The sequence below is a fragment of the Sus scrofa genome, chromosome 14, assembly GCF_000003025.6.
Source record: "Sus scrofa isolate TJ Tabasco breed Duroc chromosome 14, Sscrofa11.1, whole genome shotgun sequence".
NCBI lineage: Eukaryota > Metazoa > Chordata > Mammalia > Artiodactyla > Suidae > Sus > Sus scrofa.
The window spans coordinates 133,491,743-133,510,536 of NC_010456.5; the positions used below are offsets into that span (position 1 = coordinate 133,491,743).

The 18,794-nt window shown below is 50.2% G+C and overlaps 1 protein-coding gene across 18 annotated transcripts in view; it reads right to left on the reverse strand.

Annotated features, from left to right (window-relative positions):
* The window catches only part of CHST15 (carbohydrate sulfotransferase 15), an 84,613-nt gene that overhangs the window by 31,584 nt on the left and 34,235 nt on the right, over positions 1-18,794 (reverse strand). For 14 of the 18 annotated variants that reach the window (XM_005671541.3, XM_005671536.3, XM_005671535.3 and 11 more), the window contains 3 exons: positions 4,442-5,471; positions 3,216-3,555; positions 1,171-1,317 (listed from right to left, as the gene is read on the reverse strand). In XM_005671541.3, the coding sequence (XP_005671598.1) occupies positions 1,171-1,317; positions 3,216-3,555; positions 4,442-4,984 (1,030 nt within the window). In that variant the 5' untranslated portion in view covers positions 4,985-5,471. The other 4 variants (XM_021073612.1, XM_005671540.3, XM_005671543.3 and 1 more) reach the window with 4 other exon arrangements.

The following is an 18,794-nucleotide window of genomic DNA, read 5'->3' on the forward strand; positions in this document are numbered from 1 at the left end:
CAGTACATTTATTCCCTATTTTTCATTCCTAAATCTAGAAGTAAACAGAATTAGGAAATCAAACAAAAGCTTTCCTTTTTCATTCATCATCTTAGGTTCTATTTCCTGACCTTAGGACTCATATTTTTAGCTCTTTCATAAAAACACGAGATTGCCCCAGAGGCATATATATATATAGTATGGGAATCAAGTCAGATATGAATTAGACTTGTAACTTGCGCGTTAGAACCCAAGGCTGCAAGGTATTATTAGCTAGTAGCCAATTCGCCCTGGGTGGGATCTCATCTGGCTCCTAAGACTTGATTTCTTTGAATTATCAATCAATCAATCAATCAATCAATCAATCAAGGCCCTGGACACAGGAGTCACAAGTAAACAGCCATCTTCCCAATGGGCAATGACAATTCCTCGTAGTCACTAACAGAGTCACTGAATTTGGAGAATCAAAACATAACCAATTTAGGAGAATAAAAAAATAGATCACTGCCTTCGATAACCAACTTAAGCAAAATATGTGATTCGACTTCTCTCTTTCGGGGATTTAAATAGGTAAATGTCTTCTCCCAGCTGAATCCAATAGAGTGAATAGGTTTTTATAAAACATTTTTGTGAATTAAAAAAAAGATTATTAATCAAACCACCTCATCTTGAGTGCCTAAAAGCATTAGGTTGACAAGGCCTAAGTGGTCTCAACAGCAATTAGTCACCACCCACGATGCACCAGGGCTGCGTCTATTTCAGGAGAGGCTGCCTTTATGTTTGCAGGGTCCCAGTGACCAGGGAGTATAAAAGCCACAAGAATTCAACTGACGACAAATTCATTCATTTTGCACACATGATCCCCCATCCAAACTTACTCAAGTGGGTGGATCATGAAAAGAAATGGAGCATGCACACTGAATTTAAATAAAAGCAAAGAAATGGCAACATTTTAAAAAAGCCATTTCAGGTGCGCTTGAGTTTCCACAGAACTAGAACGTCTACTAAACGTTTCTGCTTTATAGAAGCTGCACAAGCGAATATGAAATTGTACGTGGGGGTAGGAGCAATGGCCAGTGGGGAAGTGCATGGCCGTGGGCAGGCATCATGCAAATGTCTGCAGGTGCAGTGAAGCCGGGCCTGGCCCAGGGCAGGAGCAGGGCCCTCTCGGGAGCTACCCAGAAGCCATACCGATAAGGATTCGATTCATCTTGCTCTGTTCCTTCGCAGAGCTGGCCTGCAGGGCTTGATGAATCTGGTGCGCGGCCAGGTCGAAGAGATCCAGATAATCCTCCACGGGATAGCGGTCCCGCAGCCCATCTCTCAGCCGGACGATTCCTGTGAGACCAAGAGGCAGGAGTTACTGAGAACAAAGCTGCCACTGCTGGGCTGGTGGCCTCCAGGGAGTGACCACTGAGGGATGGACAGGTGCAAGGGCCCAGCTGCAGCAGCCAAGGCTCAGGCGAATGAGCCACAAGAGAGGGAGGGGCGTCTGCGAACCAGCCGCCCTCTTTCAACCCATGTGCGCTTCAAGGGCTGGAATGTACCACTGTTAAGCTGCACAGCAGCCAATTAAAGGATGGCGCACCTGTTTGAGAACTAGAAACAGGTCTACTTCAAAGGCCAGAGAGTTCATAGCTGGTTAACATATGCACTGGGTGAGGCCCTCAAGGGGCTGGGTAGCAATGGCACCAGGAAACTCACGCTGGAGCAAAAAGAAAGGGCCGCCCATCAGAGCACAACGTCTGCTGAAGTTCAGATGCATCTTCTTCATCAGGGCCCACCTGCACTTTCCTGGGGTTCTACTGCATCCAGCAGCCTGTCTGTCCGTCCAAACAAGGGGAACTGGTGGTCCTCAGACAGTTATTCTGGCATCAACCACAAACAGCCTAAATTTGCCCCTTGCCTTAGAACTGAGTAAGTTTCACCTGAAAATGTACTGACAACACACTGCCCCAAACCACAGCCACCAAGGTTAATGGAAAGTGGAGAGAGAACATCCACAGGTCAAACAGCAAGAGGTTTGAGGTGAGCCTGGACACCAAGACACCAGAGGCCCACACGCCCCTGTGCCTCCCTTTCCTCTGCCTGTGGGAACCTGGTTTTCACTGGGGAAACAGTCAGCTGTGTAGGGGAGAGCCCCCTACAGATGCACAGAGAAACCCTGGCTCCCACAACTGCTGCCACCAAACCACAAAAGACACACTGACGCTTCTGTTCACTCCAGAAGTGGCATCAAAAGGATGAAGTCAGCCCTTTGTCAGGAAACACATTTATGAGTTGGTCTCAACGTAGCTTCTACTAAGGAAAACTTTCAAAATTCCCTTCTAAGCAACGTGGGTCCTTCATATGGAAACCGCCCTCAAGGTCCGCCTGGACTTTGGCATCTGTCATCTTTGAACTCCAGTGACCAAACGTCTCCTGGCAGAAGGAAAAGGTTAAGGAGAGGAAACAGTGACCCGAGGGCCGCGGAGTGGCTCGGGCTGGACGAGCAGAAACCAGCCCACGGGCCAAGCCGTGGGAAAGGGATGCTGTCAGCAGAGTCGCCCAGAACTTTCTCCGCAGTGTTTTCACTCCAACCCTGTAAGGCCGAGGGGCTGGTCTGAGAAAGGAGACCACAAGCAGCTCAGTGACAAGCTCTCGGTTCTAAGCTGAACCAGCGGGAAGATGAAACCCTGCCTGTGCAGCCACCTTTCTTTCTCCTGCCTCCTCTCGGCGCGGGGTTGTGGGGGTGGGGGCGCTAGAGGAAAGAGCACCCAGTTGTTAGCTGGGAGCACACAGCCCCAGACCAACATCCACCCGGGCAGCCCTGACCACTTCCCGGGTGGTGCATGTGCCAGGGCCCCGCAGGACAAGATGAGCTGACCATCCTGCACCCTTCCCCTCGCCCTGCACACGACTGGTACTCCATAAATGCTTACCGGGTGGCCAGGAGCTGATCCTCGGTCCTGCTAGATGCCTACCTGGGGGGACCTTAAACCAAAGAGTTGTCTAAACTCTGCATCTTGGTGTGTTTCTTTGTCTCCCCGCCCCGCATCCCCTCTGGGGCCTCACACAGCACTTTTTTTGGGTCAGCCTCAGGGCTTCCCCACCCCCTCCCCGACCTTGACCATGACCCCAACCCCAAGTGTGCGTAAGAAGCTGCTGAATGAAGACGTCAGGCGCACGAGGTGCGGGCAGAGGCCCCTCCGCGCCCGCTGGCCACGTGGTGCGCGCACGCACGCGCGCGCACTCACCGAAGCGCTTCCGGGTCCACCAGTGCGGCTCTTTGATGGCGGAGAACTTCACTTCCGGGTGCAGCCGCAGGCGGTCGTAGAGGTCGGTGGTGCCGCACTTGGGCTGCCCGATGATGTAGAAGTGCGGCAGGCAGCGCAGGCGGAAGTGCTTGCCGTGCGCGTGGGACAGGTGGCCCCAGAAGGCCTTGCGCAGGGTGTCGAAGGTGGAGCGGAAGCGCTTGGAGTAGAGCGCGTAGGAGTTGGTCCGGTAGGGGTCGGTGGTGTTCCTCCCCGCGAACGCCTCGTACCAGCAGGGGCTCTTACAATTGGGCAGAAATTTACCGGGGATGACTGAGAACATCTGCAGCGGGAAAGATGCACAGCGAGGGGAAAACATGAGCATCAACACGCTCTCGCCACAGCGGGAGCTGCCCCGAGACTTGTTACAGGGGCGCGTTGGAAGTATCATTGGAGGGTGACGAAAGAAATACTAACGTCAAGCAAAACGCAGTAAACGGCCAATGACCGTGCTTTTCCTTAACCCACGAGTAAAAATAAAATTTGGAGAGAATGAAGATAAAGTGAAGACAAAACCCAGTCTACCATGAATTCTCTTGCCCGCACACACCTATGCACACAGAGCAATCTAATTCAGTCAAACAGCCGGAACTTCTAAGTTGTGTATTTAAATGGCCGTGAGAGACAAACAGAGTGATTAGGACAGATGAGAAACAGGATGCCAGAGATCTAAAAAAGCGACTTTACAGCCAGGACCACATTCCTTTCTTTCTTCTTCACTGCTCGCTTGCTTTTTCTTTCTTTCTTTTCTTTTTTTTTTTTTTTTCTCGCCACACCTGCAGCATGCAGAAGTTCCCAGGCCAGGGATCGAACCCGAGCCACAGCTGTAACCAGAGCCACAGCAGTGACAATGCCAGATCCTTAAACTGCTGAGCCACCAGGGAACTCCCGGGACCACATTTCAAGCAAGAAGTCCCAGAAAGGAATTATGAGAAGGAGCACCCTTCAACATTTCCAGCTGCACCATTCAGTACCGAATTCCCTTGCTAGGGTTAACAGTGTAAACACAGCACTCCCAGTGACCTCGGATCCATACGGCTGTCAAATTACCATTGGTACACTTGAGACATTTTTGGTCATTTTCTGCCTGTGTTCCCAAAGGTGCTGAAAGGAAAGGGAGCATCCACTTTTTAAAATGGGTCAGTGGAGATAAGCAGCAAGCTACTCACGTGCAATTCCTGCTTCTTGAGATCTTCTCTGTCTGGGAGCTGCCTGGTCGTGAACTCAATCCTGGCGGTGATGCTGTTGATAATTAATTTAATGCTTGGATAGTCCTTCACATATGAAATATTATTGACAGAGGGTGGGTGATGAGGCTCTTTAGTATCACTCAGATTTTCGCCATCCGTCGAGCCGGGATTGCTGGGGAAGGCTCCGTAATGGAAAGGCGATGAGATCAGCTCTTGGTGGACCCCAGAAAGGATGTAAGAAGCCAGCACCAATGTCATTATTACCAATCCAAAAACAAGGCTGCATCGCTTCCCCTTCTTGAAGCGCAGAAACCCACCCCAGCTCTCGTTCCCTTCGGCCCTCACTTCGAGAACCGCAAGCAAGTTCATCTGCTTTCCGTCCACTCGAAACACAATTGTGTTTTCTCCTTTGCACGCGGGGCACTCCTGGCGACTGTGATGGGGGCCTCCTCGGCAGTTCACCTGCTGCGCGTGCGTGTCGTCAGGCGACAACTGTATGCAGCAGTTAATGCAGTGCCTCATGGTAATGCCCTTGAACTGCCGGCCCCCAGAGCCATGGACGAGCCCCGAGGAGTCGGAGGCCCGCACGTGGTGCTGGAACTTGAAGGACGTCTCCTGATCATGTAAGGCGGTCGAACGGCACAAGCAGCACAAATAAATGTAAAAACGAGCACAGGCCAAAACACCAGAGAATGAGGAAGCACGTTCTTTGGTCTGGCTCCGCGAGACACCATGAATGATCTCTAACTGGCATGTTCTGCAAAAGCCACAAGATCGGGAGCAAGTCTTCCTGTCCTTCAGGTCTTTCCCATGGCACAGAACGACGTGGAAGAGTTCTTGCTGGAGCGCATGCAAAGCCCCAAGGGATTAGGAGACGTCATGGCCTCAGTGGGGGAGGGGTTGGCCTGCCATCCACGCGGAGCCCGTGAAGATTCCGTCTTTTACCTCCTGTGCTCCTTTGAAATGTTTCCTCTTCATGGGGAACAAAACCCTCAAGACGTCAGATTACCTAAGCAGCAAAAAGAGGATTTATTACATTATGCGGTGATAAGGATAACCCTGGGATCATCTTCCAAGGAGAGAGGTTCACACGCTCCTTTTCCACGTCTAAGTTTCAGCCAAGCCGGTTGGGTCACAAAGCAAGTTACAGAGAATCATAGGTTAAAGGGAGAGGTTTCAGGTCTGGCTTTGGAATTCAGTCTCTGCCACCAAATGTGGCCCCAATACCAGTACCACCAGCACCATGTCCAACCCCTCCTGGTTTGCACAACTCACAGACTCTAATGCCTCAGCCTTGACTCATCTAAGTGACTGGATCCCCCAATTCCAGAACTTGCAGTCACTCTCAGATTCTTGGAGTCATGACTAAGAATTTAAGGGATGAACTGGAAATGTCAGTACGTTTAAGTCAACAAAAAAGCCAAGAAGGAGGACGGCCAGGATGGGAGCAGGCGGAGAAAATGTTTTTTTCTCTCCCAGTAGCACCACTAGTGTCTTCACCTAGAGCTAACATTTATGACCAGTTTAGGATGCAAAAGTTAATGAAAATTTAGAAACACTGAAATGATTCTCTCCTTCAGTGGACTGTATCATATAAAAAATTGATTTTAAGTTATTAAGCAATTAAACCCAACGTGCAGTATTCCCCTGACTAAAGGAACGCTTCAGACCCTCACACAATTTTACACATTCATCATCCTGGGGAAAACATGATTCTTAAAAATCCATTACTAGAAATCTGTGGTTGTAAAATGTATCGTTGCCCAAATGACACTCTTTATAGATGTAAAAAGAGCCAAAAAGGAGACCTACTTAGTTTCCAGCAATGCTAACCCAGCCAGCTGTGTGATAACCTCTCTGAGCTCTGCTTTCCTCATCAGTAAAATTAGGATAAAAGTAACTCTTTTACGTGTGTAACAAGTGCTAAATTAATTAGTGCATGTGAAGAGTTTGCGTAACGCCTCTACACCTTTAGCATCTCATAAGAGGTAGATAGCATGAGTTATAATAGCATCATCAATGACTATCATGATTATGTTTTTTTAAATCATCAGTGAATGCCAAGAACAGCTGAAGTAGAATCAAAGGTGGGAGCTCCCATCACATTATTTTTCCTTAGTGCCTGAGAATTACCCAAGGGTGGCAGGTTCACCCCAAGTCTGCACACCCCGCCTCCAAGAATCCTTACGGTCCCTGGAGAAGGAGGTATTACCTAACCCTGCATGGAGCCCCCTTGTATTGGGTTGAAGTACCAGAACTCACCAGCAGAAACAGTCCCTTCCCTTGAACCGAAAGGCCCAGGTTTTATCAAAACACAATGACCAAGCAATAGCCAAGCAGTTTCCTAAAACATCTTCCAGAAAAATATCCTGCATGGGGTTGATAGGTCTTCAAGTCCTTCAGTTACCTGGAGAAAAGGTGAGATGCCCAAATGACACAGACTTCTTTCTAGCAGGACTTCTCAGTGCGCATCCATAGGAGCAGAAGCAAATACACAACATTTCCAAAACATCATCAGCCACGGAGTTCTCACTCATATCCCCAGGAAGCAGTTTGAGGAATGCTAGTCAGTAGAGACTGAGATAGGGCCAGAGCAGTTCTAAGACACGCAGAGGGGTGGGGGCTGTGGGAGCAAACTCCCTAGAACCAGGCCAGCACCTCGGGCTCGCCACCCCCCCCCATCCCCACCAGCAGCTGGGCGAAGTGCCGGGAGCCTCAAGGCCCAACCCTCCGCCTCCTACATGCTCAACCACCCCGGACTCATCCCTTGGTACAAACAATCCTCCCAAACCAAGGAAACAAAAGGGCATGCTCCCTGCTTGAAAAAGCCCATCGCTCAGCCAAGAAAACGTCAAAGACAAGGCCAAGCGGGGTTAACATGAGACTCCAACCAGGATCCCAACAGGGAGCCAGTTCGCACTCTTCGGTCCCTCTGGCTGCAGAAGACCTAATTAGATTTTTCCCCAAACATGGTCTTTGAAGCTCCAAGGCAAGAATGTACAAAATCTGGACCCAACAGAATGGGCAAAACATTCTTCAACAAGAACAAAGGTTTCCTATTACAAGTAATAAATAAATAAACAGGAGTGGCGGGGGGGACACCGACAGTCTCCACAGAGCAGCCCTGGGACACGGTCAGCTGGAGCATCTGTCCCCTGGGCAGGCCGCACCCTCCAGCCAGACCTCCGCCTCCACAGCTCCCTTCTTAAACACAAGACGGGGAGCAGAGGACTGGGGAGACAATTCTAGATGCCTTCAGAGCCTTAAAATAAACACTCGGGGAGTTTCCACTGTGGCGCAACAGATCAGCAGCGTCTCTGCTGTGCCAGGATGCAGGTTCAATCCCCAGCCTGGCACCGTGGGTTAATGATCCTGGTCACAACTGTGTCTGGAATCTGATCCCTGGCCTGGGAACTTCCATATGTGGAACCTGAGGCGGGGTTGTAGGAACTTCGGAATTTGCAGCCCATTAGGACAGAAGTGTGAGTAGCCAGGGAACCCAAGACCTGTGAGTGGCTCCTGAACGGGGTGCAGTCTCAGAAGATGCAGCTCTTAACCATGTGGTCTGCTAATTCCAGGGGTTACTACCAGAATTCACCTGAATTATAGGACCCCCAGCTGGCATCCGGAGAGTCGGAGATTCTATTGGTGTGGGAACCACTACCCCTTGTGGGGAAGGAGCTCTTTTTGAGAAAAAACATAAAACTCTCTTACATTTACAAGTTTTACCAGAACATATGGCCAGTCTGTCAAATACTTGATTAAAAATAATGATCCCGGAGTTCCCATCGTGGCTCAGTAGTTAACAAATCCGACTAGGAACCATGAGGTTGTGAGTTCGATCCCTGGCCTCGCAGTGGGTTAAGGATCTGGCGTTGCCGTGAGCTGTGGTGTGGGTCACAGACGCAGCTCAGATCCCACGTTGCTGTGGCTGTGGTGTGGGCCGGCAGTTGCAGCTCTGATTGGACCCCTAGCCTGGGAACCTCCATGTGCCGCAGGTGTGGCCCTTAAAAGACAAAAAAAAAAAATAAAATAAAATAAACAAACAAATAAATAAATAATGGTCCCATGACCAAGTGAGTACATTGCCACGAGCCCTTTAAGTACAGGGCCTGGGACTTCGAAGCTGCCAGACCACCCCCTCTGACTGGGCGGCAGGGGTGCAGGAGTGACCATGGCAGGGAGGCCTTCTCCTCACCCAGAGCTTATATTCATTCGACCAGAAAGGGCGGCAGGGCGACAGACAATAAAAAAGCCACAAATGAGTAACATCCTCTTGGATGCCGACAGAAGCCAGGAGGAAAGACAAAGGGAGAAGACAATGAACTCGATAGAACAGGGGCTCTCAAGGCTGCACCGGGGCCAGATCACTCTCTGCGGTCGGGGCTGTTCCATGCCTGGAGGATGGTTAGCAGCATCCTTAGCCTCCACTCCCAGGCGAGAACTGCTTCCTTGGCGGAAGGGGAGGCAGGGTAGAGAGGATGGCCGGAGAAGACCTAATTTAGGAAGGGACATCTGGATGATGAGACGGAAGCCACATGGGGCGCAGGGAAGCCAAGCCCCTGTGAAGAAGACAAGTTAGAGATCAGAGCTCCCAGGGACCACCAGGAGGGCAGACCCTGGGCCACGGGGCAGGCGGAGGGTGAGGGTAGATGGGAGAACGGGGGAGAGGGGGACAGACTCGCCTGGAGGGCCGGGTCAGGGCTGGGGTTTGCTGCAGCGTAAAGAGGGGTGCACACTGTGTATTCTGTCCAAAGGATCATGACATATAACTATGAACTAACATAACTCGATGAAGAACAACCAAATTCAAGTGACAGGATGGAAAGAAAGACAGATGGCCGCTTTGTTCCTGGACTGGCCTTTTCCATGTGCCACAAATTACCCCACGAACAATCATTCAGAAACCTAACACTCAGGTTATTCTTGCTTAAGAAACAAGCAATGCGTGGCCGCTGCCTTAGCCTGTCTGGAATGTCCAACACTTTGGTGCCAGTGGCCTCAGATTAGACAGGGCCCTTGGCACGGGCTACATTTCAGTGAGAGTGCTCCCCAGCCTGGGCTCAGTGCTGTGCCCCGTGGATGCAGCTCTAGTAGTGGGGAACCTGGTACCGCAGTAAGGGATCAAATAACTGGTCCCAAAATAGAAAGTGTTCAATTCCAGCCCTGGCTAGCATGGCCCCTATTAACCTATGTACCCCAAGCATCATTAGCAAGCCATTTATAACAAAATTGTAATCGAGAGACCCAGATAGAGCACTTCAGATTAAGTAATTGAATGCCCCCTCAGTGTAAGATCGATAAAGGGCATCCAATTTCACCCCAGGAAAAACTTATTAAATTATTGTAGCTATAAGCTGATACAGCAGAAGAAAGATATACAAAACTTCAAAAGGAATCTGGGTGGATTTAAATAAATAGCTTCGTTTCGGTAGACCATTTACATCTGCCCCCTGGGAGTAGAGAAGGAAAAATAGCCAATTACATTATTTTACTTTAATGTTTCCAAGGAAAAAGAAATTGATGGGTCTTAATTAACCTTTACTAAAACACAAAACCTTCACTGATTAGTATGTCTAATGGCTGACATTTCTCTTCGGGCTATGCGTTTGGAAATACATTTTTTGACGAATATTAATCAACAAGTGGCAAAAGGAAGGTTTTTCACATTTAGCTCAAAGATAGCCTAGGTTTGTTGCTGAGACCCAGAAGAAAGCGAACAAGACTGGAGCGTCCTGTACAAACAACAGATGATGGGTTTCAGTCTCACACCTGGATCTCATGCTTTTGATCACATCACGCTCAGTAAACAGAGCAAAGCTACATTCCTCAATGAACCCTCATTGGCCCAGAGCACAGAAGGACGACTACAGCCAGTCGCCCTGGGCCAGGATGCCAGAGTCGTGTCTACTTGGTGACTTCAGACAAGCCACTCAAGTGACTTGCACCGTCTTTGATGGTAACAGGTCACATGTAGTGCTGGAGCCTGGGTGCTGGAGGGGAGTGATCTGGCCTTGACCCTGAGCAAATTGCCAAACCTCTCTCCTCCTTGGATGTGTCCTTGCTTTTTGGTTTGTTCGTTCATTCGAGGTCCACTCCTGGGGCACATGGATGTTCCCAGGCTAGGGGTGGAATCGGACCTGTAGCCGCTGGCCTCCACCACAGCCACAGCAACGCCAGATCCCAGCTGTGTCTGCCACCTACACCACAGCTCACAGCAGCACTGGATCCTTAACCTACTGAATGGGGGGCCAGGGATGGAACCTGCGTCTTCATAGATGCCAGTCGGGTTCGTTACCACAGAGCCACAACGGGAACCTCACTATTTCCCTGGATGTAAACTGGGGGTAATGTTAGGGTCTATATCACAGTGTTGCTGGGAGAATCAAGTGAACCAATTCGTGTCAAGTGTGTAGAAGAGGGTCTGGCCCATAGTAAGGGCTAAACAATGTTAGCTACTATTATGTACCCATAGTCCCGGCCCGCAGTAAGCACTTGGTAAGTAGCGGTTTATTATTATTCATGGCAGATTGCATTTTGGTTCCAATTTCTCATCCCCTCCTATATTCACACCCTTCACCACACAAATGACTTTGCAGGTCCTCCAAGCAAAGGAATGGAACGCATTTCTCTGCCCTTTGGCTTGAGTTTGGAAACTGCTTTGGCCAACGGAATGAGGCAGCAGTGACAGTGTGCCAGTGCCAAGCCCAGGCCTTATGGCAGGTCGCCTGCATTCACCTGTCCTCTATACCTTTATCATTGCTGTGGGGAGAACGTGGTGGCTGGACCCTGAGGGGGCAGAAGACACAGGGACCAGAGCCACCTGGCGGAGCCCAACCCAGAGCAGCCAATACCCTGCTCACCCCCAGCCATAAAGGGTTGGTGCTTTTAAGTCACTGAGTTTTGGGGGCTTTGGTTATGGGATAAAAGCTAACGGATACACTCTTCTACAGATTACAAACAAAAGATTTAACTGAGCTAAGCCAGAATAAGTATACATTTAAGAGCTCCAAAAAATAAGAGTTCCTGCTGTGGCCCAGCAGTAACAGACCCAACCAGTATCCATGAGGATGCAGGTTCAATCCCTGGCTTCGACGTTGATGTGAGCTGTGGTATAGGTTGCAAATGTAGCTTGGATCTGACATTGCTGTGGCTGTGACAGAGGCTGGCAGCTGTAGCTCCGATTCTACCACTAGCCACAAGCAGATATGCCAAAATAATGCTGGAATCCCAGATGGCAGCTGTTCCCAAATCAAGACAAACTTACCCAAATGTCCCATACCGGGTTATTCTCTGGCAAAGTTACGTTTTTTATTCTCGGGCAGCTGTTATGTTTTAGCTATGGGACGACTCCCCCCACAGTCCCCGCTCCCTGATAAAGAACCTTCCTCCTTGCCTATTTTTAGAGTCACTCTAATTTCTTCCTTGCTTCCTCTCCTTGAGCAAGCCCTTCCTACAGCCTGTTCTTGTGGTTTCCTTAACAGATGTCACCTCTCCTCACGACTAAGGCGACTCATCTGTGCTCGTCTGAAACGGGGATTCTCAAACTGTGACCTGCAGGCTCTTCCTGGCTCCCTTAAAACGTGTGTCGTATGAAACACGGGTGGGGTTTTTGGTGTTTTGTTTTGTTTTTGTCTTTTCTTTCGCTTTTTAGGACTGCACATGCAGCATACGGAAGTTCCCAGGCGAGGGGTCGCATCGCCCCTTCTAGCCACTCCCCTGGAGCTACAAGTTTTTTTAAATTATTTTTAGAGCACATTTGACTCTATATTATCAAGTTCGTCATCAACTCTGTATTTGTTAGGGATGACCCCTTCACATGCTTTACAGCATGGAAAATACATTCTAGGCAATTATTTCGTTACATAAAATACAGCCGTAAGAAACAGGCATTTTCTCTGAGATCACATCTCCAGATATGTAGCCGGCTCCTCCTTTGCATCTGGCCCTGGAGAACCAAAGGATGTGCAACTTGGTAGAAAGTTGGGATGTAGCAAAAAAAATGTTCTCTGAGCTGTCAAAATAAAGCCTCTTGGGCCTTGGAGTGAGGCGGAGCTGCATTTGAATCCGACGCCAGTCTGTGCCAGGTTTACCATCTCAGGCAAGTCTTTACCATCTGTGACTATATTTTCCTCATCTGTAAAATGGGAATGAAACTATCTTCTCTCAGCATGGGTATGACGAGGAAATGAGACCACACTTACAAAATGCTTTAACCCTGCATCTGGCACATAGCGAGCCTCCATAAATGGCATGTATTCTCTGTATTATTATGGGAGAGGCCCTCAGGCCTTCAGTCCAGGCTACCTGCTTTCCATGTTTATGGAGCTCTAGGCATAGGTGTCCAATTTTCCTGCCTGCAACTAATCCAAAGGAATGCGCAAGGAGGGGCAGGTGGCAGCTGGAGGCAGACACACAGACAGGGGACAAACAGCCTAGTTTTAGAGCAGAAACGGGATACAAAAAAGCAGGGACGGAATACCCTGGTGGCTGGATGGGTTACGGATCTGGCATTGTCACTGCTGTGGCTCTGTTTACTGCTGTGGCACCGGCTAGATCCCTGGCCCAGGGATCACATGTGGTGGGCCAGCCAACAAACCAAAATGTAGGGCTGACAGAAATCATTTAGATGCCTTGATAACCAGGGTAGGGAGCCCGGGAGAGGCTGGGACCTGGGCAGGTGCATCCGGGGAGGTGATCAAACAGCCAGAATGATCATCCCCCATCACTGCTTCACTCTTACCAGGAAGGGTCAGCTTCTGAGAAACAGGCCCATCCCCGAAGGGCTAAAGGTCTGGGCTAAGTGAGCCATCTCTTTATAGACGGCGGGGGGTGGGGGACAGCAGAAGGAAACCCACCGGGGAAGCCCTGGGGACTGCTGCCGCACGCAAAGCCTCTCTCCCTACGCAAAGTCTGGAGCACCTCGAAGATGGTGGTGGGCAGAGGGGCCCAGGTCAGCCACTGAGCAGGCTCCAGCGGACCAGACCTGCAGGTGCTGCACATCCAGGCCTGCCGTTTGCAGATGAGGAAACGGGGCCCAACGCGATGCCTCCCCAAGGACACGCCGCTCATTCCAGAGACCCAGGGTCCTGATCCCAGGCTTCGCCTGCCCACCTGAACCTCTGCCCTGCTGCGCCGGCCTGGCCTTGGACGGTCCTGCAGTTTATCCCAGAGCATCCCTTCAGGAATCGCTCCCTCAAGAGCAGATTTGCTGTCTTACTCAGAGATACAGGACAGGGAGCCCCAGGGCGCACTGGGGAGGTGACAGGGGAGGCAACACAGTGCTGGCCTTGAGTCCCCGGGCACCGAGTCCTAAACCATCTCAACCCAGACTCTTCATCACCTGGTCGCGTCTCCCCAGCTTCGAGGTATGAAGGGCAACAGGGACAGCACCAGGGGCAAGGTTGGTAGGGGCTGGCCTGGCGCCAAGCATGGGGCAAGGGGAGGAGAGGACGTGCAGAAGGAGGGCGGCTGGTCCACCCGTCGGTTGACAAACACGGAAGCTAAGACGGCGAGAGGATGGGACGGGTCCACACCCAGGACGGCGGGGCCGGAGCCCAGCCTCAACCCTTTTGTTCTTGGTCATCAAAGGGACAAGCCTGGACTCTGTGACTGAGCTGGTGGCTTCTGCGGCCCTCTGAAACTTCAGAGCCACAAAGGTGGCACCTCTCCAACAAGGCTGTGAGCTACGGGGTGTGGTCCCTGAGCTGAGATTCCCCAGCGTGGTCCCCATCCAGACCTGACACTCACCTGGCTGGTAACCCCAGACAAGTCCTTGCATCTCTGAGCCTGAACCTTGTATGTAAACTATGGAGAAGGGACTGAAACTGCCTCTTTCAGCCCTAACACCCAGGCGGGTACGATTTGAAATTAACTCCTCCCCAGTATAAACCCACTATCATCATCTATTATGTCCTGCAGGGTTGCTAAGAAGCCAGCAGTTTTGCAGCGAGCACTGAAAAGCTGGCACAGCCTTTGCTTTAGGCTAGGCCAAGAAGCTGGATGATGAACCCCCAAACCCATAGAGTGTTTGCCCTTACTAGCAGCCCACACCAGTCTGCACATGTCTATTAAGGACTGTGGTGTGCAGGGCACTGTGTTGGCTGACGCTACAGCTAGGAAAAGTGCCCAACCCAGGCCCATGGAACATCCCATCTAACTCCAGAACAAAGGCTCCAGAGGCTCCAGAAAAGCACCCACCTACAGCATTATAGGTCCCACTTCAAGGACAGCCGCAGAGCCCACCAGCCCCTCTGCATCTGCAGAGCTGGGAGCACCAGCACTGGTTCCCAGGGCTGGAAACACACCCCACCAAGCAGGGCTGCCCTGCTGACCCTAGGATCTCCGACAGCTGAAGGCAGGAGGGCAGATCTTTCTAGTACCCTCCAGGACAGCTCACTCTCCCAGCAGGTAACCTGCTCCAGCTTGTTGTCTAATGCCCAGATGCATGGACAAGACCCAGCCAGATGCCTCTCTCTGAAATGCACAGAAAGATCAGGGGCAGGTGGGCAAGACGCTGCCAGCGTGTTCACGCTGCACCATCACCCAGTGACTGCAACGTGCAGACATTCTAAGGGTCTCAGGAGCACAACCGACGCAGCTCTTTTTCTGAAACCAAATGGAGGGAAATACTATTTCTAAGCACTCATTTCATTATTTCCAGTGGTAATTCCAATGGGTGCTAGATGTAGGTCCTAGATTTTTCCACTCAAGCCTGTACATCTATGATGATGGTTCTTCCCAACCTGAGACGAGCTTTCAGAGTTTGCTGTCAAACCCGCCCACCTACGTGGCTCTCGGCAAGAAGCAAGGCCAGTCCTGTGATGTAAAGCATGTGACGGAAGCAAAGTGCAATCTGTTTAAAGACATTTGAAATTCGAAGTGAATGATCAGGAATTCCCGTCGTGACTCAGAAGTAACGAACCCGACTACTATCCATGAAGATGCGGTTCCATCCCTGGCCTCGCTCAGTGAGTTAAGGATCCTGACGTTGCCCTGAGCTGCGGTGTAGGTCGCAGACATGGCTCGGATCTGGCGTTGCTATGGCTGTAGAGCAGGTTGGCAGCTGCTGTTCTGATTCAGCCCCTAGCCTAGGAACCTCCATATGCTGCAGGTGTTACCCTATAAAGCAGAAAAGGAAAAAAAAAAAGATCATTCTTTGTGTAGACTGGGATGTCTATTTCAAATCATGGGCCCAGTTCAGGGTGTTAAGTGACCCCAGAGATGGGGAAAAGAGAAGGCAAGAAACGTAGGTCCAGCACCTGCCATGTGCTAAGCCCCATGCCAGGTCCCTTCCTGATGGCAACCCTCCTGAGGTCAGCGCTGTGACCCTCAAGCTATATGCAGGAAACGGAGGCACAGCAGGGTTAAAATACATCTGGAGTCCCATGGCCAGCCAGTGGCAGGAACAAAACCCAACCACCAGTCTGTTTGGCAAAGCCTGTGACTTCTCCCTGCATCCCATTGTCATGATGACTCCAGCTCTGGGAGAAACCTGCTCAGAACATACGGCTCAAGAACAGCGAGGTCAGCCTTCACCCAGCCCCACACTGTCTCCCGGGCAAAGAGGTGTGACTGGAGTTTGGTGACTGTGCCGCTGGACTATCAACTCTGCAAGGTCAGAATCCAGAGATGCTCAACCCTGAAGTCCAATCAGTGTAGGAACTAGATTTGCCTAGTTCCTGTATCAACCGTGCCTAGAATGGGGCGGGCATTCACTGAATAGATTTAAAATTAATGAGTGAAGGAAGAAGTCCAGAAAAGGGGTCTTACCATTTAGTGACAACAGCAAGAAAAGTGACATGAGCTAGCATTTAGTGAAGGCTTTCTGGTGTCCAGATACCATGCTGGGATTTATATGGATTAGTCTGCCTATACATGGTGAAAATCTATGAGGAAAAGACAATGCATACTCCCATTTGACAGGTGAATTTAATATTTAATGCTGCACCCCTCCACCCCTCTATGACTTAGAGTACAGGAGAGAGAGTGGGTCTGGACTCAAAAGGCCTGGGCAGAGCACCTGCCACCCCTCTTAACCAGCCATGTGACCGTAAGCAAACCTGGCATCACTTAGACCCTCATTCTCTTCTTCTCAAAGTATGACACACTGTCACATCATCCAGTGATCTCAGGACCCAGGTATGCGATCAATTCTTATTATTCTTGGTGCCTGCTTTCAAGGCTTCAAACTCCTGCAATGACAAGCCTTAACTACCAGCAGGGTGAAAGTGACACATTTTTAGACTAGAGGTCATTTTAGCTTTTGTACAACTGGACTGCAAAGATGACAGGTGGATTCTAGTTGCCTCCCAACAATTTTCCTTAACACAAATAGGACAATGAACAAAGAAGTGACTCCGAGTATAATGCAAGAGACCACGTATCAGGACCAAAAGGAGCAGGGTGTCTGTCACCCCTCACATGGGTCCTCAGAACCCTCTCACCTGCTTTGATGTGACTTCAGGAAGAGTGAAAAGGCCGCCGAGCAGCAGGAGATGCCCAAGCCAGATGTCAATCAGGACGGGCAGAGGAGAGAGATCTTGCCTAGAAGCAGAGAACTCATGTTCAAAACCAACTGCAGGGAGTTCCCATCGTGGCGCAGTGGTTAACGAATCCGACTAGGAACCATGAGGTTGCGGGTTCGGTCCCTGCCACTTGCTCAGTGGGTTAACGATCCGGCGTTGCCGTGAGCTGTGGTGTAGGTTGCAGACGCGGCTCAGATCCCACGTTGCTGTGGCTCTGGCGTAGGCCGGAGACTACAGCTCCAATTAGACCCCTAGCCTGGGAACCTCCATATGCCACGGGAGCAGCCCAAGAAATAGCAAAAAGACAAAAAAAAAAACAAAAAAAAAAAACAAAAAAAAAAACAACCAACTGCAAATAATGAGTTTGCAGATGTACACCAGCCCCCCTACAATGAATAAATTAGAGGGGGTACTATTGAACGGGGAGCAGCTGCGTACTCCCCACCAGATGGCCTTGCTGATCTGAATAGTTTTAAACATTGTTTTATTTCCAAAGATAAGCAAAATAAGAATCTGGTTAACCCTTGAATGAGAAGAACCGCCTGGAAACACTTCTTTGGAACGTATTTCCTTTGGATGGAAAGAGTGAGCGATCTGACAGAATTACAATGTCATCTGGAAGGTTTTAAAACGAGGTGAAATGGGATTTCTCCAGAACATTCACCATCTGCCCACGAACAAGCCCAGCCCTTGCTAGATGTGACAAGGACCTGGACTCCAACACCAACCCTGGCTTGGGTGTGTAGACCCCAGGTCTGTGGGGAAGCGTGCCAACCCTCTAGTTGTATGAGGGAGCTGTGCCAGGAGCTGCAGAAAGCTCCAGGACAATTTGAAGCTTGCATGTTCGAAATATTTAAACGTTTCAGGAGTTCCTTGATGGCCTAGTGGTTGAGGATTCAGAGTTGTCACCACTGTGGCTTGGGTTTGATACCTGGCTTGGGAATTTTTGCCTGCCACAGGCATGGCCAAATAAATGAAACATTGAAAACATTGTTTAAAATTAAGTTATATTCAGATACATCACTAAGGGATACAAAATCTGTACAGAGTTGCAGCTTCATGGCTGTCTGAAAGCTGTTTAGGGCCAGCCCAGGGCAACTCCAGTGAGAACTTATTATCTTCTGCCTGTGTGAGCCCCTAGAGACCAATTTGAGAAGCACTGATATGGGGTGGGATGCGGGGGAGGGGGGGAGAACTAACCGCAGCTGAACACCTGCTCCAAGGCAGGGACTCCCTGCCTCTCATCTACTTCCAGGCGATGCTAAAGGCAGATGTAATCACTCCATTTTGTAGGTAAGAAAACTGAGGCTCTGGGCAGTGAAGCATCTTGTCCTAAATCACACAGCAAGTAGGTGGCAGAGCTGGATTTCAACACAAGCTGAAGCCCAAACTGCCCCTCCCTGCAGGGAGTGTGGGACCTGCAGGCACATTAAGTTTCTGATCACTTTGCTCCCAATTTTACTCACATAGAATATTACTTTTGGAACCCCAAAGTAAGAAAGGTGAACCCATAATAATAAATGTTGACTAAACAGGGGTGGCAAAGAGAAAAATGGACTGGACCAAGGCCCCCAGGGCATGAACTCCCATCTCTGAGCCTGTTTTCTCATCTATTGAAAAGGGGTGCCCTCTTGCCCCCCAGCTCAGATGGCCTGGGGGGATGGCCAATGAGGCCACAGGGTGGTACCAGACAAGGTGTCATGGCATGGAAGGGGTTTATCAAAGTGCTAAGCAGGACGTTACAGCCAAGTTTCACCCCCTCACTTCACAAGTTATCTTTGAATTAACAGTATCTTCCCACCAGA